At 37.2% G+C, this 18,492-nt stretch overlaps 1 protein-coding gene across 4 annotated transcripts in view; it reads left to right on the forward strand.

Moving 5' to 3' along the window:
• Positions 1–854: 854 nt before the first annotated feature.
• NLGN1 (neuroligin 1) overlaps positions 855–18,492 on the forward strand; it is a gene marked incomplete at both ends in the record, with an annotated part of 680,233 nt that continues 662,595 nt past the window's right edge. For 3 of the 4 annotated variants that reach the window (XM_081302241.1, XM_081302243.1, XM_081302244.1), the window contains one exon: positions 855–1,347. In XM_081302241.1, coding sequence (XP_081158367.1) covers positions 855–1,347 — 493 coding nt within the window. Of the gene's footprint in view, positions 1,348–1,792; positions 1,853–18,492 lie in introns of all 4 variants that reach the window. The other variant, XM_081302242.1, reaches the window with a different exon arrangement.

Raw genomic sequence — 18,492 nt, forward strand, 5'->3', positions numbered from 1 at the left:
TTGTTTGTTTGTTTGTTTGTTTTTGTCTAAGCATGGTGATTGGGAAGCACCTTTAGTTTGTTTTGCTTGTATTTCAATATGTACAATTATTCTTAGGGAGTTTATGTTCCATTTATATGCTACCAACTTTTTTTAATTTTTTTTTTTGTTTGCTATTGGATTCTAATTTTGAACATGTTTGTTGATTAATTTTGTAGTCACTTGAAGTGATTGTATTATCAATAAAGGGGAAATTTCACACCTAACCTTCAGTATTTTAAAAATACTTCACTGTGAAATGCTTCTAAAACCATATATTTTGACAAGACCTACTTCCATTTCGGTGTGTATAAAGTCAGCAGGCAAGCTCTCAGTAATCTAATAATCAGTTATTTCACTTGTCATCTCACATCAAACCATAATTTTCCCATGGTAGCATTTAACTTACCTGACTCTAGCCACTATTAATGTATTTCTATAGCTTATACAACATCTAGTTATCACTCTGTCTATTTCAGCTTGTTCATACTAATGATTTATTCTCATTTTCTCTAGGATATAGACCTGCAGCTAACTGGATTTGATTTATAAGAGGGAAATCTACAGTCAATGGCCACCCTCACCAAATTGCTACTATGGAAAACAGAATGGTCAATAGGATATGGTCTGATAAATAGAGATGATTGAAGATGCTGCCTCAATACATGTGAAATCAATGGGAGATACTTGCTGCATGAAGAGTGTTCTGAACTTTTCCCGACCAGCTCACTTTTGAGGAATTGGAGGCATATTCCACCATTATACAGTCCGTCTCGAGTGGATATAAATACATTTGCCTCACTGTAACCAGACAGCTAGACAACTAATGTGGGATCATGGCACGGCCCAGATGCATGTGGCCAGATTACGTTTGGAGAGCAGTGATGGCATGCTTGGTACACAGGGGATTGGGCGCCTCGTTGACTCTCTGTATGTTGGGATGTTTAATTCAGGCTGCCCACGTGCTCTCACAAAAATTGGATGATGTGGACCCACTGGTGACAACCAACTTTGGCAAGATAAGAGGGATTAAGAAAGAACTCAATAATGAAATTTTGGGGCCTGTTATTCAGTTTCTTGGAGTTCCGTATGCAGCTCCACCAACAGGAGAACATCGTTTTCAGCCTCCAGAACCACCGTCTCCCTGGTCAGATGTCAGGAATGCCACTCAGTTTGCTCCTGTGTGTCCCCAGAATATCATTGATGGCAGGTTGCCAGAAGTCATGCTTCCTGTGTGGTTTACCAATAACTTGGATGTGGTTTCTTCGTATGTACAAGACCAGAGTGAAGACTGCCTTTATTTAAACATATATGTCCCAACTGAGGATGGTGAGTTTTTGCAGGAAAAACAGGGAGATTTATATACATAGAGATATATATTTTTTTCTATTCTAACAATATTACTTGATGTATACTGGTAGTATGCATGGCTTTTCCTGTCAGCATGTAGACATATTTTACATGCTTGCATGCCGCTCTTTCTGTCTATGTGTGTCAATATATCTGTTATTTTTTTTTTCCTGTGCCTACTCATTTTCTTACCTCCACAGCACGTATATTTAGGTAGAAATGGGCTCCTAATTTCCATTTCCTACCAAATGACTTCTGAGAAGATGCATCAACATTTCCTCATTGCATGTGCAGGCTCAACAAATTGGGGAACTTTCGCACTCAGTAAATGCAGGAGCGTATTAAGATAGATAGTGGTGTTGCATGTTCCGGCGGTCTGTGATGGAGCGCCATGTTATTTTCTAGTCTTCTATTCATTTTTCAGTAAAAAGAATATCCAAGGAATGTGCCAGAAAGCCCGGCAAGAAAATATGTAGAAAAGGAGGTATGTATAAAAGTGAAAATTAAAAAATGGGTAAAAAGCTTACCAAAGAAGAATGAGACACTCTCTTCTGTAAGGATGATCTGCTGATGCTGGGAAGTGAATGATTAGGTGATATTTGGAATTTGATGAAGTGCGGCAGGGAATAGGAAGATGGTTGAGGAGAGCTCCAGCTGAGTAAATAACATTGGCATAGCTCATTGATGATGCCTTATGTTGTAGTGCTGGTAGCATCGGCAAGAATTCAATCTCTGCTTTGAGTTTGCTTATGGGGAAGGAGATACTCAGGGTATTGTGTTGCCTGCAAGGAACACACACAGTGCTCCCCAATACCTGATCAGTTTTGACCTCTGAATTCTTTCTAAAGAGATTCAGATCTGTGTTCCTCCTCAAATGCATCAGTTCAGTACCGAGTTTTATTTATTTATTGTTTATTTTTAGCTCCTTTCTAACATCCTATGAACTTTCTCCTCATCGGGGTAAATTTGCCATAATTTTGGGCAATTGGCATTATTAAGTAATATTTTTTCCAAGAGCCTTTTCATTTGCAGTTAAAATTCCAAAAGGGAACGGGATTTTTATATTTAATATTGACTGTCTTCAAATTACTTTAACATTTTTATATTTATGTTAAACAATTTAAAACATAGAGAAGAACATGATTCAGAAGCTACAATCAAATCAACCTTCAAATCATCCTCTAGCCAGATTGAGCAAATGTAGACTCTGACAGCTGCAAGCTTCCATCTGAATGTAGCTGGTCCACACTCTGTTTTTATATAACATTCCGTAAATCACTCATAGGGAGAGGAAGATTTTCTATGACAGTAAATCACCTAAGTGTTATTTTGACCTTATTCATAACTTTGTAGAATTTCCAATCTTCATACAGAAGTCATATTAATATTCTAGTGCTGCACATTCTCTCTCTCCCTCTATGCACTTCCAAACTCCGGGCTGGACCAAGTCAGATTTCATTACTGTATTCTTGTGGGGCAGGGAGGGTCTAAACTGTTCTGTTTTCCTGGAATTGCATTATGTGAAAGACACTTCAAATGACAAAATTCTCAACTGGGATCAGAAGTATTTGCCTTAAATCGACATTTGTCTTGTTCTTGCTCTTGTTTCTTTGGTACTACTGGTAGAATGGAATTTAACTTCCATTTTTTAAAAATGATGCCATAATTTGGGTTAAAAGCACAGTACACTTATGAAGGTAGAAATGAAGGCAACAGGGGTGTTTTAAACAACTAAAAACAAGTCTTTTGTTTTTCCCCCAATGAAAATAACTGCAGTAATTTACATGCCTCCGACTAATGTACAATACTGCAGTAGTTATTATTATGCAGCTTATCAGGCATGTGTAATTAGCTAAGTGACTTTCACCTCCTATCACAAAGATGTTGATTCACAAAGTCATAAATAAAGATGCAATTGAAGAATGCATAAATAGAGCATAATACACAAAAATATGTATGATCAAGAAAAAGATAAGGGCATCAAAAGTTAAGCTAGTAAGTTAGAAAGTGACCTTTCCTCTCATACAACTTCAGAGAGAAAAGGATTTCTTAAAACTTAATGTTTCACTGTTCTTTGGATTTTTGGTTCCATCTGCTTTATAAGACAGTTGGCAAAGAGGTGTGTAGGCTATATTATTTATCTTGGCAGACTTTGAACCAATTTATAATTGGACTGAGGACAATATCTATAGATGCCTGCTTGACTCTTTATGGTTTACAGTCCAAAACTATTGTGTTTTTATATATTATTACTTGAACATTTTTTAATTATTTTGCTTAGAATTTAATATATCCTTTTACTTTAAATAGGTTCTGGTCACTTATTTGCTCTTTGTGTATTATCCAAATATGAAAAGCAAAGAATTTAAATATGTTTTTTCCATACAAATAGCATTTTTAAAATACATAATAACCAACTTCAGAGTTGGCTTTAGAGTAGCAGAAAGTTTTTCTGCCCAAATCTTTATTCTTTCTTCTCTACTATGAAGTGTCTATTTTGGTCACTTCCAGAAATCATTATTTTCCTGTTTCAAGAAATTATTAGTCATTTCATATCCATTTATGCATATGCTAATATATACCATATATGGATTATTAGTTCCTCAGCAGAATTCCAGATGTTTATAAATGGTGGTTCAGGAACTGTGAGAGTAGTTGTGCTGTCCTTTTTCTTGATGCCAATAATTCTGGCTTGTTATTATTTACCTTTCTTTTTGTAAAGTATGTACAGTCATTTGCAAGAGGCAGATGGACCCCTATTCCTGTGCCAAGTACACTATAGTGTGTGCATCTGAATTCATTCAGAACTACTTCCTAATTGCCAATTATAACCCTTGTAGTATTCAGGAGAGTCAGCAATGAATGAGACAAACAAAAAGAATCCTCTTCCCCTGGAACTTACATTCAAGTAATTTTACAAAGAGCCATGCATTTTCTGCACTCTGATTTATACAAAAGGAAGAAAATATTCTCCTTCATTCAAGATGCCATATTATAATTTTTAAATAGAGTTTTTATAATATTTTCCTGTGCATTTGAAGAAAAGAAACAGTTTTATCCATAGATTGCTTCTCATTCTAAAACAGGTCCCAGTTGCACATTTTAATCTATCTTTTTATATTTCCCATGATAGTTTTAGCCATATGTTAATTACCCTCTCGATATTTCTTCAGGGTTTTATCCTTGCAAAATTGAAAAGTAGAATGAATTTTTAGAATAAGATGACTATCAACACTTGCACAAACAGGCGGATAGTATTATAGAAACTCAAATTTGGATGGGGAAGATATTTGCCTTTATATACTAGGTGTTTTGCATAATTTGTCCATTTAAGCATTACAACAACTTTGTGAGAAAAGTATATTAGTATGCATTTTACGAATAAGTAAATAGGTTCTGAGAAGCGGTTATTTCCACCCAGTTTCTACTGCTTAATAGTAGTAATACTTTAATAAAGTAGAAGTATATTCTTATACCTTAATCTTGCCCATGTTAGAAAAGGTTCCATTATGTTAAATTTACTCCTGTAGATAATCCTGTTGCAGAAGCATGGATCTCTCCACTCTTCTTTCTTCCTTTCTTCCTTTGCACATTCAAATACATCAAGAGTTCTTTTTATTCTGTCAGTTGACAGTATTTTAGACAGACTCAAAGTTCACCTTGATTGAATTGGGCCAAGCCATGCTGAGCAACTGTTTTCCAAAAGCATGCATGGTACCCATTTTAGTGAATGCTTTTAATATACAGACATTTTTATTACTCTCTGGACTAAAATCTCCAAATAGTCCTTTTGGGCTACTACCAAGGAGTAGCTTTAGCTGTCTAAGTTTCCCTTTGTTTCTCCAGGTTGCTGTCTTGTGAGAGTTGCTGACAAACAGCAAGGTGGTCAAATACTTGGCAGTAAACATGAGAAAGAGGAACAGGGGACCCAGAGAATCACAAATTGATTGGCTCCTGGATACTTCAGAGTTGTGCAGCCTTGTATTCCTGCAGCACTTTGACTATTATTTGCATATATCTTCTGAAATGAATGCAGACTTTCATTTCCATAGTCGTGAGACTTTAACCCACTCTTTCATTTACCCCAATTTTTATTTTTCAGAAAGTTGGAATGTTTATAGATGGCTGTGGTGTAATTCAGCACTTCTTAAGCATTTTGTTCTTGATTTTCAGGAGTATTTTAACCTCTTAACCATCCTTATTTGAGGTGACACTTAACTTGCTCAGGATATTTCCCACAAATTTAGGAGTTATTTGGTTGTTTGTTTAACACAGGGACTGATTTTTCCCTAATTAAATATGTGTAAAATGACTACTATCACTGTCAAGGTGTTCTGGCTTTTTAAAGGGGGTTATATTCCAGAATGCTCTTCTTTCTGGCTCGTACATTTCTAACTAATTTATTTATTCATTTAACAAATATTTATTGAGTGCTTACTCTGTACTAATTATTACTCTAGGCCTAAGAGATAAATCACTGAACAAAAGAGGGAAAAAAAATCCCTGTCTTCCTGAAGCATATAGCCTAGTGTGTAAAGACAGATTATAACCAATAAACACAATAAACAACTAAATTGAAAAGGTGTTATAGGGTGAAGAATAACAAGAGTATGGAGGAAAGAGAATGCCTATGTGGAGGCTGAATGTAATTTTAAGTAATGTGGTCAGGGTAGTCCTTTTTGGAGAAAGAAATGAAGGAAATGAGGTAGATATCTGGGGACAGAGCAAAACTGAGAACTAGTGGAAGGCTATTAGTGTGTCATTCTGTCTTGCACATTTAAATAACAATTAGGAGTCTATCATATCTGGAAAAGGGATGGGGAGAGAAAGAGAACAAGATTCAGAATGCTCCGATTTAAAAAGAGACTGGCCAGTGTATTGATAGTAGGTCATGGGAGAACATGGAGAAATGGGGAAAACAGGAGAAGAAGGTTATATTCCAGCAAGATCTGATCATGGTCCAGGCCCAAATCACACTAGTGATGATGAAAGTGGTAGATTCTCCACATATTGTGAATATCATATTTCTTGATCAACTTGATGCAGGCTCTGAAATAATTCTAGTTTGTTTTTTTTAATAAGTGGAAGAATACATTTACCATCAATTAGGATGGAAAAGGAATATAAAATGATTTATGAACTAGTTCAGTGGAAAGGTGGTAAGTTTAGTTTTGGACATGTTAAATTTGAGATGCTATTTAGACACTCCAGTGTAGATGTCAAGAAACCAGTGTCCTGAAGCAACTTTGTGCTACCAAGTTCAGGAAATATAAATTTGGAAGTAGCTGTGACAGAGAAGGTAAAGATTTTAAAGTCATGAGGTTGAATGGGAATAAATGTGTGTGTGTGTGTGTGTGTGTGTGTGTATGAATATATGCATATTTTCAGAGGTTTCAGCCATGTTTGGCCCAGTTTGTGCCAGTTCTAAAGGAGTGCATCATGTTCACCTTATGGTATCTTGGAAATGAAAGAAGGGAAGGAGCTGGGACCCAGTATTCCCTTTAGTGGCATACACCAATCATCTGACTTTCTTTCATCAACACCTCCTACCAGCCGGCAACTCATCCTCTAGCATAGAGTCCTTTGAGGCACATTTAAGATTCAAACTGTAACAGGAAGTAGACCTAAGTTTTTGTTGTTTTTGTTGGCCTAGAAGTTAAGTGAAGAAAATGAATTAGAGCAGATGTGGTGATCAACTTTATGCAATTGAACTGGGGCGTGATGTGGTCTTACGCACTGGAGTAGGCCTAAGAGAGCATGGAAGACACTTTGGAGCTGCTGCACAGAAATAATTAGTTTAAGGAGTTTTGTTTTAAAAGAGAGCAAGAAAAAATGAGGGAGGAAGACAATAAAGTTTGTTTTCCTTTCTGTAGGTTAAGATGGACGAAGTAAAGAAATATTTGTGTGGAGTAGGAAAAAATTAAAATATAGAATAAAATAAGAAAATATAGGATAAAGATGGCAGAACTTCTGGAAAAATATCCTTGTATATATGATAAAGATGAGATTCAGCACAAAATTGGGGTTTGGGATTGAAAAGAACATGGGCACATACTTTAAATTAACATGTTGCTAAGCACAGTACATGAATACATGGATAGAAGTGGTAGTGTGATTCTATTCTCATCTGTTTCTTTTGATATTCTTTAATATATAATATTAAGGGGAAAGGTGCTAGAATTCATTAACATTGGTGAGCTCTTACTATATTCTAGGCATTTGGCCATATTAATTTATTTAAAATCATAACAATCCTGTGAGATTCTTATCCTCACTTTACAGATGGAGAGATGGAGGACCAAAGAAGTTAAGTATCTTGCTCAGATATTCATAATGTTTTGGCCAACTTACTACACATATATTTTTAGGGGATTACTTTAGAATGGAGGAATTAAAATAAAACAAAAACAGAACAACAGAAATAACCCCAATCCTGTTTATTTGGGATTGCAGATCATATAGAAATCAGTGGCCAACTTGTTAGTAGAAAAATCACCCCACACTGAATAGTTGTAAAATCTGGTTCACTTGGGGTTTGAAGATGAATGGGAAAACAAAGATTTGACTTCAAATTTGAATTTGAAGTAGCTATGGACAGATATGGTTTAGTTTTCTGCACATGGAACAACTTAAGTTGGAACTCTGAAAGGAAGTAGATCTAAAGGGTTGTAAAGTTTTACAAGAACAACATCAATTGTTCCATTGTTTATTGACAGGCAGAGAGAGTTTCTTGAATCAGATGATTAAAAGAGCATTATAGGTGTCCAACTCAATTTTTCCAGAGAATAGATACTTTCTTCTTATAGAAACTAGGGTTGACATTGAAAACATTTAAGACTTATGCCACCAGAAAAAAAGAGTTATACTATAAAATAAATCGTTTGTAGAAACTAGTCTTTCTTGTATCTTGTGCAATATTGTTCCCTTACATATTGTCTTCATAGAGAATACTATAAGCTTAATAATTGTGATTCAGTCTTAGCTTTAACTGACTTCTATGGTACTTTCTAAAAGGGTTTATTAATAATTTTATGGACTTTTATAAATTTCTCCTATGAATACATTTTACCTTTTTCCTTGATGGTGGTACCTTATGAAGTAGTTTTGGACATGACTAACTTCAAAAACTCTGCTGATAACAACCATACAAACTCTTTCTGGGTTAGGACATTATTAAATTCTGGATTAGATGTGGAAGCATGATTTTTAACAATAAATCTTATTTTTTGTTTAATTAATTTTTTGTTGTTTCTTTATATTTATTTTAAAAATATTTTACATGACAGTAGAGTATATTTTGAAATACTACACATACATAGAATAAGTAAAACTTGTTCCACTTAGGATCCTATTATTATGGTTGTAAATGATGAGGAGTTATACTGGTGGTGTATTCATATATGTGGATAGGAAAGATATGTTCAATTCATTCTATTGTCTTTTCTGTTCCCATCCCCCCACCTTCCCTTCATTCCCCTTTGTGTAGTTTGATGAACTTCTAATTTTCCCCTACCTTGTTGTGGGTTAGCATCTACATATCAGAAAGAACATTTTGTCTTTGGTTTTGGGGGGACTCGCTTATTTCACTTAGCATGATATTCTCCAGTTCCATCCATTTACTGGAAAATGTCATAATTTCATCCTTCTTTATGGCTGAATAATATTCCATTGTGTGTGTGTGTGTGTGTGTGTGTGTGTGTGTGTGTATCACATTTTCTTTATCCATTCATCTGTTATAGGGCACTTAGGTTGGTTCCATAGCTCGGCTATTGTGAATTGAGCTGCTATAAACATTGAAGTGGCTGTAGTATTCTGATTTTAAGTCCTTTCGGTATAGACTGAGGAGTGGTTAACTGGGTCAAATGATGGTTCCTTCCAAGTTTTCTGAGGACTGTCCATACTGCTTTCAATAGAACTTGCACCCATTTGCAGTCCCACCAGCAATGTATAAGTGAACCTTTTTTCCCACAACCTCACCAACATTTATTTTTGCTTATATTCTTGGTACTTGCAGTTCCGACTGGGGTAAGATGGACTATCAGTATAGTTTTGATTCATATTTCTCTAATTGCTGGAGATGTTGAACATTTTTTCATATATTTTTTTCACCATTTGTGTTTCTTCTTCTGTCTGAAGTGCTGGTGGTCAAGATTTTCTCCCATTCTGTAAGCTCTCTGTTCATGTTCTTGATTGTTTCCTTTGCTGTGAAAAAGCTTTTTAGTCTGATACCATCCCATTTATTGATTCTTTATTTTACTACTTGTGCTTTAGAGTCTTATTGAGGAAGTAGGTTCCTAAGCTGATTTGTTTTTAACTGATACATAAAGAGATAAAATTGCACATGGAGTAATGCAATGTTTGATAGATGTGTACATTATGCAGTATTTAAATCAGGTTATACTTATCTATTTCCACAAACACTGTCATTTCTTTATGGTTAAATCATTCATATTACTTTCTTCTAGCTTTTTGAAATATTTAATACATAATTGTTTATAGATAGTCACAGTTCTGTTCAATAATAACACACCAGAACCTCTTGCCCCTAACTATAACTTAGTGCCCATTGATCCACCTCTCCCCATCTCCCTTGTCTCGCATCCTCTTGTAACCACCATTCTACTCTTTACTTCTTAAGCTCAGCTTTGTGAGGTACCACAAAGTGTCTTCCTGGGCCAGGCTGATCTTCACATAGCCCTTCATAAGTGAACAGGATACATAATGGAAGACTTCCTGCATTAGTTGCCCAGGGTCACCATAACTAATTGTGTGGCACAAAACAACAGACTTATTCTCTCCCAGTTATTTAGCTGAGATATCTGTAAAGGAGTTAAGAGTGGTTGACTCCTTCTGGAGGCTCTGATGGATCATCTCCCTGCCTCTTGCAGCCTCTGATGATTGACAGCAGAACTTGGTGCCTCTTCACTTATAATTGCACCATTCCAATTTCTGCTTCTATAGTCGCATGTCTTTCTTCTCTATGTGTGTCCCTGTGTCTTGTATATTCACATGGTCTTCTTATAAGGATGTTAATCATTAGATTTAGGTACTACCCGAATTCAGTATGAATTCACCCTAATTGCATTTGTAAAACATCTATATTAATTTGTCACTGGGTTGGTTGGCTGGGTTGCCATTACAAAGTCCATAACCTGCATAGCTTAACAGAATTTGTTTTGCTTTACAGTTTTGGAAGTTACAATCTGAGATTAAGGTGTCAGTAGAGTTATTACCTTCTAATGGATATGGAGAAAAATAATTTTAGGTCTCCCTTCTTGACTCACAGATGGCTATTTTTGATACCGCCGGTTATCAGTGACGAGTTCTGCTTCCTCACATGTTGAAGTGTGAACATTAGAGAAGCACGCCAAGGCAAGCATATAATGCAGGGTTTATTATTTTTTATTGATTTTTTTTAAAAAAAATTAATGACATCAGAAAACATTACAATTTATATTACACATATAGAGCACAATTTTTCATATCTCTGGTTTCATACAAATTATATTCACACCAATTCATATCTTCATACATGTACTGTGGATAATGATGACCATCACATTCTACCATTATTGCTAAACCCCTGCCCCCTCCCTCTCCCTCCTACCCCTCTATGCTATCTAGAGTTCCTCTATTCCTTCCATGCTCCCCCTTCCTACCCCAACCAACCTAGATGTCCTTCAGTAGATGAATGGATTAAAAAAATGTGGCACATGTACACAATGGAATATTACTCAGTAATAAAAGAGAATAAAATCATGGCATTTGCAGGTAAATGGATGGAGTTAGAGAAGATAATGCTAAGTTAGCCAATTCCCAAAAAACAAATGCAGAATGTTTTCTCTGATATAAGCAGGATTTATTTAAAAAGGGTAACATAGACTTCTCCCAGGAGGGAGAAGGAGGCCATAGTTGGTATCCTGGTATCCCAAGAAGCAGGTGTTCTGCACTTTTTATATGTTCTAGGCTTCCTTTGTTCTCCTTCCTTCTTCTGCTTATCTTTCTCCCTCCTTCATTGGTGACTAGGCCCAGAATGCTCATTGGGATGGCCAAAAGGTGGGAAACAGGTGGGCTAAAGGGGGAAGGGCAGGATAGTGTAGCCCAGGATGCATTAATTAACAACTTTACAGCTCCTCGTAGGGAAGGGCAACTCCTGAGACAGGTTACCTTAGCAACAGGTTAGAGCAGGGGCGGGTTCTGGATAAGGGTGGAGGAAGGGCTCAGAAGGAATTAACACTTCAGTCCCTCAGCAGACAGTCTCCAACTTGCCAGACTCACTCAAAATTGGCCTCCTTGAATCACCTGATTCGATTTACCTATCTATACTGACTGCCTGTCTAATTCTGGTTTCCTCTTCTCTTTTTATCTCTTCACGTGGCATTCATAGGCCTGTGTTCAAATTATTGCTCTCCCACCTTTTAAAAAATAAAGACACCAGGTATATTTAATTAGAACCCAATTCATCTTGACTCTCTAATGCCTCCTCTTGTAATGCATCACAACAACACTATTTCCAAATAAGGGCATATTCTAAAATATTTGTATGGACTAGAACACACAAATTTAGGGAAAACAAAGAATAAACAGGATGTTATCAAACTAAAAATCTTTTTCACAGCAAAGGAAACATTCAAGAACATGAACACAGAGCAGAATTTTCATGTTCTGAGGATCAAAATGGGCTTAAATTCTTAAGACACCAAGGACACTTTGGCTTTTTACTGTAGCTCCATAACTGTCTCAAAATTGTGCAATCATTGTGCCTATTTTTAAAGGTTAAAACATTATTGTTTATTAAGATTCAATAGCTTGTCCAAGTTTGGTGTGCTGAAGCTCCTGTTCAAATCAAAATCAAATGTTGTGTGATATCCATCTTCACCACAACGTTCCTTCTGACAAACATGGATTCTCTCTGCTCTCCAAAATTTTAAAATTTCTTTCTAAGTACTTTTCCATCAAGATAAGATTAGTCCAATATATTTTTAAATACTCAAGAATTGAATTTGTGTAGACAAAGTGATTCACATTTTTTTTACATTTTTGAATTTTAAACATTTTATCCAGATGGTTGCTTACATGCAAAGTTGTTTTCAGTCAAAATTAAGATCTTATCAATGTAAAACTGTTGTAGCATTAATTTTCGATTCTGTTTCATTTATCAAAATGAGGTAATTTTGACAAAGTTCTTTTTAAAATAATTTTTAATCCAAGAGCTACTTGTTTCTTTATTCTAATCCTGTTCATTCAGTATCTAGGTAACAAGATCATTAGAGAAATATGATGAATAATTTTCATTAAAGCCTATAAAATGTTGCAAAAATCAGATTTAAACAATGACAAAAAATAATCTAACTAGAAAAGGATCTGGAGTCATTGTTACAGTAATTACAATTTTCAAAAGTAGAAAATCCAATGAGGCAACAATGGCTATAGTTGTCTACACTCCACTTTACTCTTCCTCCCTTTACTTTGAGGCAAAGGTCATCTGAATAGTTACCCCCAAAGGGAAATGAAATAGCCTCTCCTAGTCTTGGAAGGATGCCCCAGACATCTTCCATTTATTTATTTTTTCTTCTCACCAGAGAGTTCCTGTTCTGTTCTCCCCAAAACCTTCTGGACTCCTTCTTTAGAACCTTCTGTCCCAGTTCATCAAAGTGGGAAGTGTTACGGTTTAGATACCCAGTTTTCCCCAAATTGCATGTGTCAAACAGTGAGAGGATTTTCAGAGGTGAAATGATTGAGTTATGAGAGCCTTAACCTTATCAGTGGATGAATACATTGATGTGGATGAACTGGGTACTAACTGTGGGCAGGTAGGATGTGACTGCAGAGGTGCACCTAGGGTTTTCATATTTTGTCCCAGGAGACTGGAGCTCTCTCTCTCTGTTTCCTGAGGAGCTTTCCTCCTCCACATCCTCCTACCCTGCCTGATGTTCTGTCTCACCTCAGGCTCAGAGCAATCAAGTAGCCCATCTGTGGACTGAATCCCTGAGTGCCAAAGAACTGTTCCTCCTCTAAAATTGTTCTTTTGGGGTGTTTTGGTCACAGTGCTGAAGAATCTCACTAAAACAGGAAGGTAAAAGGAAGAGGAGGGAATAGGGGCATAAGTATGAAAAACAAAGGGGTGACACTGGGACAAAAGTGTAACTCTGCCAAATTGCAGTAGTAAGTTGCTCCAGGGAAAGGAAGAGGGAGCGCTGAGGAATTATAAGAACAACATATGTATGCTTTCTAATTTGGACTCTAGGCCTCCCCGGAGCAGCTATGTCCCTGTGGGGCATCTCTGGGAACAGTAATGCCCATCGCTAGCTCTGATGTCCTTTGCTCCCAAGTTCCCACCTTCTGTCTACCTCAGCTCACCATCGTTCCTCCAGTGAGCAGTCAGGCCTCCCTCAACACTTCCATCAAGAAGAATTGGTATCTTTCTGTGGCACGCTAATTTGCAATCCAAGCAGATCCTAAAGCTTCTGGGCTACTCTAAACTAGGCAGCCAAGCAGCCTGTGAGTGCCTCTCTTCACTTACCAGCCTCCCCACCATCACATGGCCCAGATTCCCCTGTACCGGGCACCACCTGGACAACTCAACTCCTCTGTGTACATATAGATGGAGGCTCCACTTACAATAGAAGGATTCCCTTTCTCCTTTTTTGCAAAGTAGGGCAAAGGGGATTCTGTTGCTTTACTTTTTTTTTTTTTTTAGTAGGGAATTAACTTTGTTTCAGTGAAAATTAAAATATAAATAAATTTGGATTTTGAGGATAGATTTTATTCTATAATGATCACGTTCAATGTTTTGTATTACAAGTGACTCTGAAAGAGTAGGGATGATATATATATATATATATATATATGTGTGTGTGTATATATGATCATCTATATAATCATATTATGTATATAATTTTCCCCCATTTGTCTTTTATGAAGACCTTTGGCTGCCTGTACAGTTTAGCAGAGAGCGTTCTCAGAGGAAAACATGAAACCCTGTGGAATGTTTACCTACTGGGGCCTCATGTTGTCATTAAGTAGAATCTTGAACAATCACAAGCATGATTTTTCTTTCTTCATAGATTATTGTTCTTTTTGGTGTCACTTGTGCTTTGCTCTGCCTTGTGTTCTGACAGCACTACCTCAGCTTTCATAGCCTAGTATTTCCCCCTCTGTCTCTCAGCCAGAGAGCTTCCTGCAGTCAGAACACCCTGCCTGTTCACTAGAGGCTCAGCTGGGCAGCCATGTCCTTTGTCCTCAGGGAGGATACAGCTCCATGACACCCTGCCAGTAACAAGAAACAAGACAAGACGTTTGGGTTGAGGTTCCTGTCACAATTATCAAGTAAAGGTGAGCTTAATATGTATTAAAACCTCAAAGCCAAAGAATAGCTGCTCCTGTTAAAAAAAAAAAAAAAAACTGGTAATGATGCTGATATTTGGCACTGTGTTCCCTATAATAAAACATTTAATTAAATCTTTAAATGTGTATGGAGCACGAAATATGCACATCAGAATAAAACACATCAGGCATAACCAAAACTATAATTATATCAGTCTTGTTGCCTGAGCCCACCTTAGTTGCTCTGCCAAGAAGCAGTGGTTTAAAACTTTGTATCCATTTGGTTTGTTTGTTTGTTTGCTTGTTTTTTTAGAAAAGCCTATACCATACCTGCATAAATTTCTTTAAAGCTCAGAAAGGCTTTGGCTACTGATGCAGCAGCTGCTGAATTACTGATTACAGGCTGTTGCTTCCAGAGGTAAATTAACAGCTACCACTCAGGGTTCTTCTCTCCTTTTGTGCAAAGCCCTGGGCAGACCCCAAAGATACTGAGATGAAAAAAGCTTTCAAGAGCTACCCTCAGGAGAGCTCACTAACTGCTGGGGGAGACACACACACACAAAGCAAAAATCAATGTGTAAGAGCCCCCGAGGAAGGGAGGCAGGGCAGGGTGGAGGGGCATCATAGGAGTCTTTGATTTAGAAATGTCTTTAATATAGAAGGTTGTCCCCAACATGAGCACTGATGGATGAATACTCTGGTGTCTCCATGCCTTCAAGGCTAGTAGATGCTGTGTGACCATGTTCCTGTTAACTCCAGTTTGAAATATTTTTGAGCACAGGATTTCTTTGAGTAGAAGCATGTATATGTGTGAATCTCCCCCCAACACACTTCTTTCTCTCCAGATATCAATTGCTTCCTCTTAGTGCTCTAACTTTATCCAGCATTAGAAACACTACTTGCCCACTTCTGAGATGCAGATCTGATCTGCCATGAGTTAGAAAATGTCACATACACACTTGATAAAAGTCAACTTTGCAGTAGGCTCAACATGAGAGTTTCCATGGTGAATATCCCATGATAGCTTAAGTCTATAGATTTTACTCAGAGGTGACATTTTAAGTGTTATGTTTTGAGTAACTGAGATTGCTAAAGAGATAGACATTAAACAAATGAGGCTGTTACTCCTCAGGAAACTCTACAGGACATTCGTGAGGGAACATCTCAGAGAGATGGCAAAGGCATTGCTTATCCTGTCACTCAGGACACCTGCAGATACTGTCTTCCCCATTGGTACATCCTTTCTTCTTTATCCATTTCCTTACTCTAACCTACAGCTTTTCCTATTTGTTGCCTGGGCCACCATTATAACAAAATCAATCATATCATCCTTTTCTTAATTCCTTTAAGGAGTCCCTGTTGCTATTAGAATAGATATAAAACTTACCGTGCCTTACAAGACTCCACATGATGACTCCTGTCCCATTTTTGCACTCCCCTTCCTAATATATATATATATATATATATATATATATATATATATATATATATATATATATATATTCCTCTTCCCTCTACATTCCATCTTTGCTAATCTTTGGATTACTGGAATAGCCCAAACTCTTTCTTAACCAGAACCTTTGCACTTACCATTCATCTTTAATGTACAATACCTACCTCTTTTCATGTCTGGCTTATAGTCTTGGCAAAGTACTTTCTTGTGAAAATAGCCTTGTCTGACCACCCAATGAAGGCAACTTCACCCTCTTCCTTCTGTTAGTTTTTCATATTTCCTTCATTATATTTTTACCTTTCTATAAAACCATCATGTTCACTTATTTGCTTAGATGTTTACTCTCTGTCTACCCAAGAACATTTCTCTTGTTCACTGATAAATCGCCAGCACTCACAAGGGATTCAACAAATACTCATTGAAAACACAAACAGCCTTAAGAAGCAATGCACTTTGTTGGAAAGAGCCTTCATCTTCCACAACCTGCATTTATTTGAGTAACACAGCACCTGCTATCATTCCTCACCACACAGAGTCAACGCTGTTTCTTTCAGCTATGCAATCACCATTTGTTTATGGCAGAGTGCCCCCAAAATGAAGAAAATTTCAAATCCAACATCAGAGTCCTTAACTAAGAAATAACAGTGTTCAATGGCTCGCTGTCTGACAGATATAACCTGGACGCTGTCGCAGGGGCCCTTGAGGCCAAGTGGCTGCCAGCAGCCGAGGCTCTTGGCTCTCTGCCTGTGCATGTTACTGCCAGCCTTATTGCCTCCATGCTGAATTCATATTTTAATACAGGATGCCAACAATGCATTTGTGTAATGGAAGCACTAAGAATGAATTTCCTTTTCCAGGTCAGAAGCCTCATTTTCCTTTCCAACCTTCTATTTTAATTTCCTTTTCCTCTTACTCTATACCAGTTTCCCTCTCCTGACAAATATATCTTCTCTTCTAATTATTTTCTTTACTTTCTCATTGTTCTACCATCTACCACTGTGACAGGACTTCTCTCCACTATTTCATCTGAGGCATTCTCATTGAGATTGTGGAAAAGGCAGAATCTGAATACTGTGCTAGGTGGATTGATTGAAGGGGCTTTCTATATGCCATGTTATAGCCCCTTTGATGGTCTGGGCTGGAGATCTCATTCCTGGTCATTCTTTCAGTCCATCTTTGCCTTGTTGATGTGTCAGTGTTACGTTGTCCTGATGTTCTTTTATTAGATATTAACTACAAGATTTTCTAGGGAAAGCCACAAATTACTTTATAAAATAGAGCAAACCAGAGATTGAGACTTTATTGTATGCATAGCACAAAGGGAGAGTTTTAAAACATGGTTATTGCGTAGCAAATGTTGATTTGGGGCACAGCAGAGAGTGGGCCGCCGCTTGGATCTCTGAGATAAATGGAGAGACTAGTGGATTTTCTTATAAATAGAGACCAAATTCTGGACACTTACAGTTGGAGAGTGGTGATGAGAACATCATTGACTTCAAACCTCCAGATAATAGGTGCAAGAGATAAATCTGTCAATAAAATAAACTAGATAAGTGTATCAGAATACATGTGGAACTGATAGAGAATAGGGTGTTAGAATTCTGCCAGGGCTGGCTTCATGGCCCAGTGAGCCGTGCAGACAAACCAATACCTGAGCTTGGAATGGCTCCATACTTGGTTAAACAGTATACTGTCATCACCTTGAAACTATTAATCAGTTTTGAACAAAGGGTCCTGTGCGTATTTATTTTACAACGGGCCCTTCAAATTATGTAGCCAAACCTGCTTCCTGGTTTTTTGGGCATTTTCTCCTGAAGCACAACAGTAGGTGCTCATATAATTCTGAGAGGTGGTGGAATAGACACCCTACCCTGTGCCTGTTGAATCATTACATTGAAACTTTCAACTAAAACACTATGACCATTATGGTTCCCTTGATATCTAAGGAGGAACAATAAAAAACAGACAGATTGTAACTTGGAGGAAACAAACAAACAAACAAAATCTGTTCTCCTCTCATTCTTCTTGTTTAAAATGCGTTTGCTCATTCTATGATCAAACTGTATCTAATAAGTCCCACAGTTTTAAAGGTTTTATGTATTGTTTCATTCTTATCAGACACCTATGAAACAGTGACAATGAGGATCACCTCCTTTTGGAGAAGAGATGTGAGGCACAGGTAGGTTAAGTTTCCACGGCTAGGAAGGGACAGAGCCTCGATGCAAAGCCAGGCTGCCAGCTCCATTAACTGTGCTCTTAGCCACTGAGTGTAACAAGCATTAGTGAAGTTTGTTTAGTTGCCCAAGAGAGAGGATGGCCAAGAGTTGTCTTGGATGAGAACTGAT

Source organism: Spermophilus citellus, assembly GCF_964194105.1.
Source record: "Spermophilus citellus genome assembly, chromosome: 7".
Taxonomy (NCBI): Eukaryota; Metazoa; Chordata; class Mammalia; order Rodentia; family Sciuridae; genus Spermophilus; species Spermophilus citellus.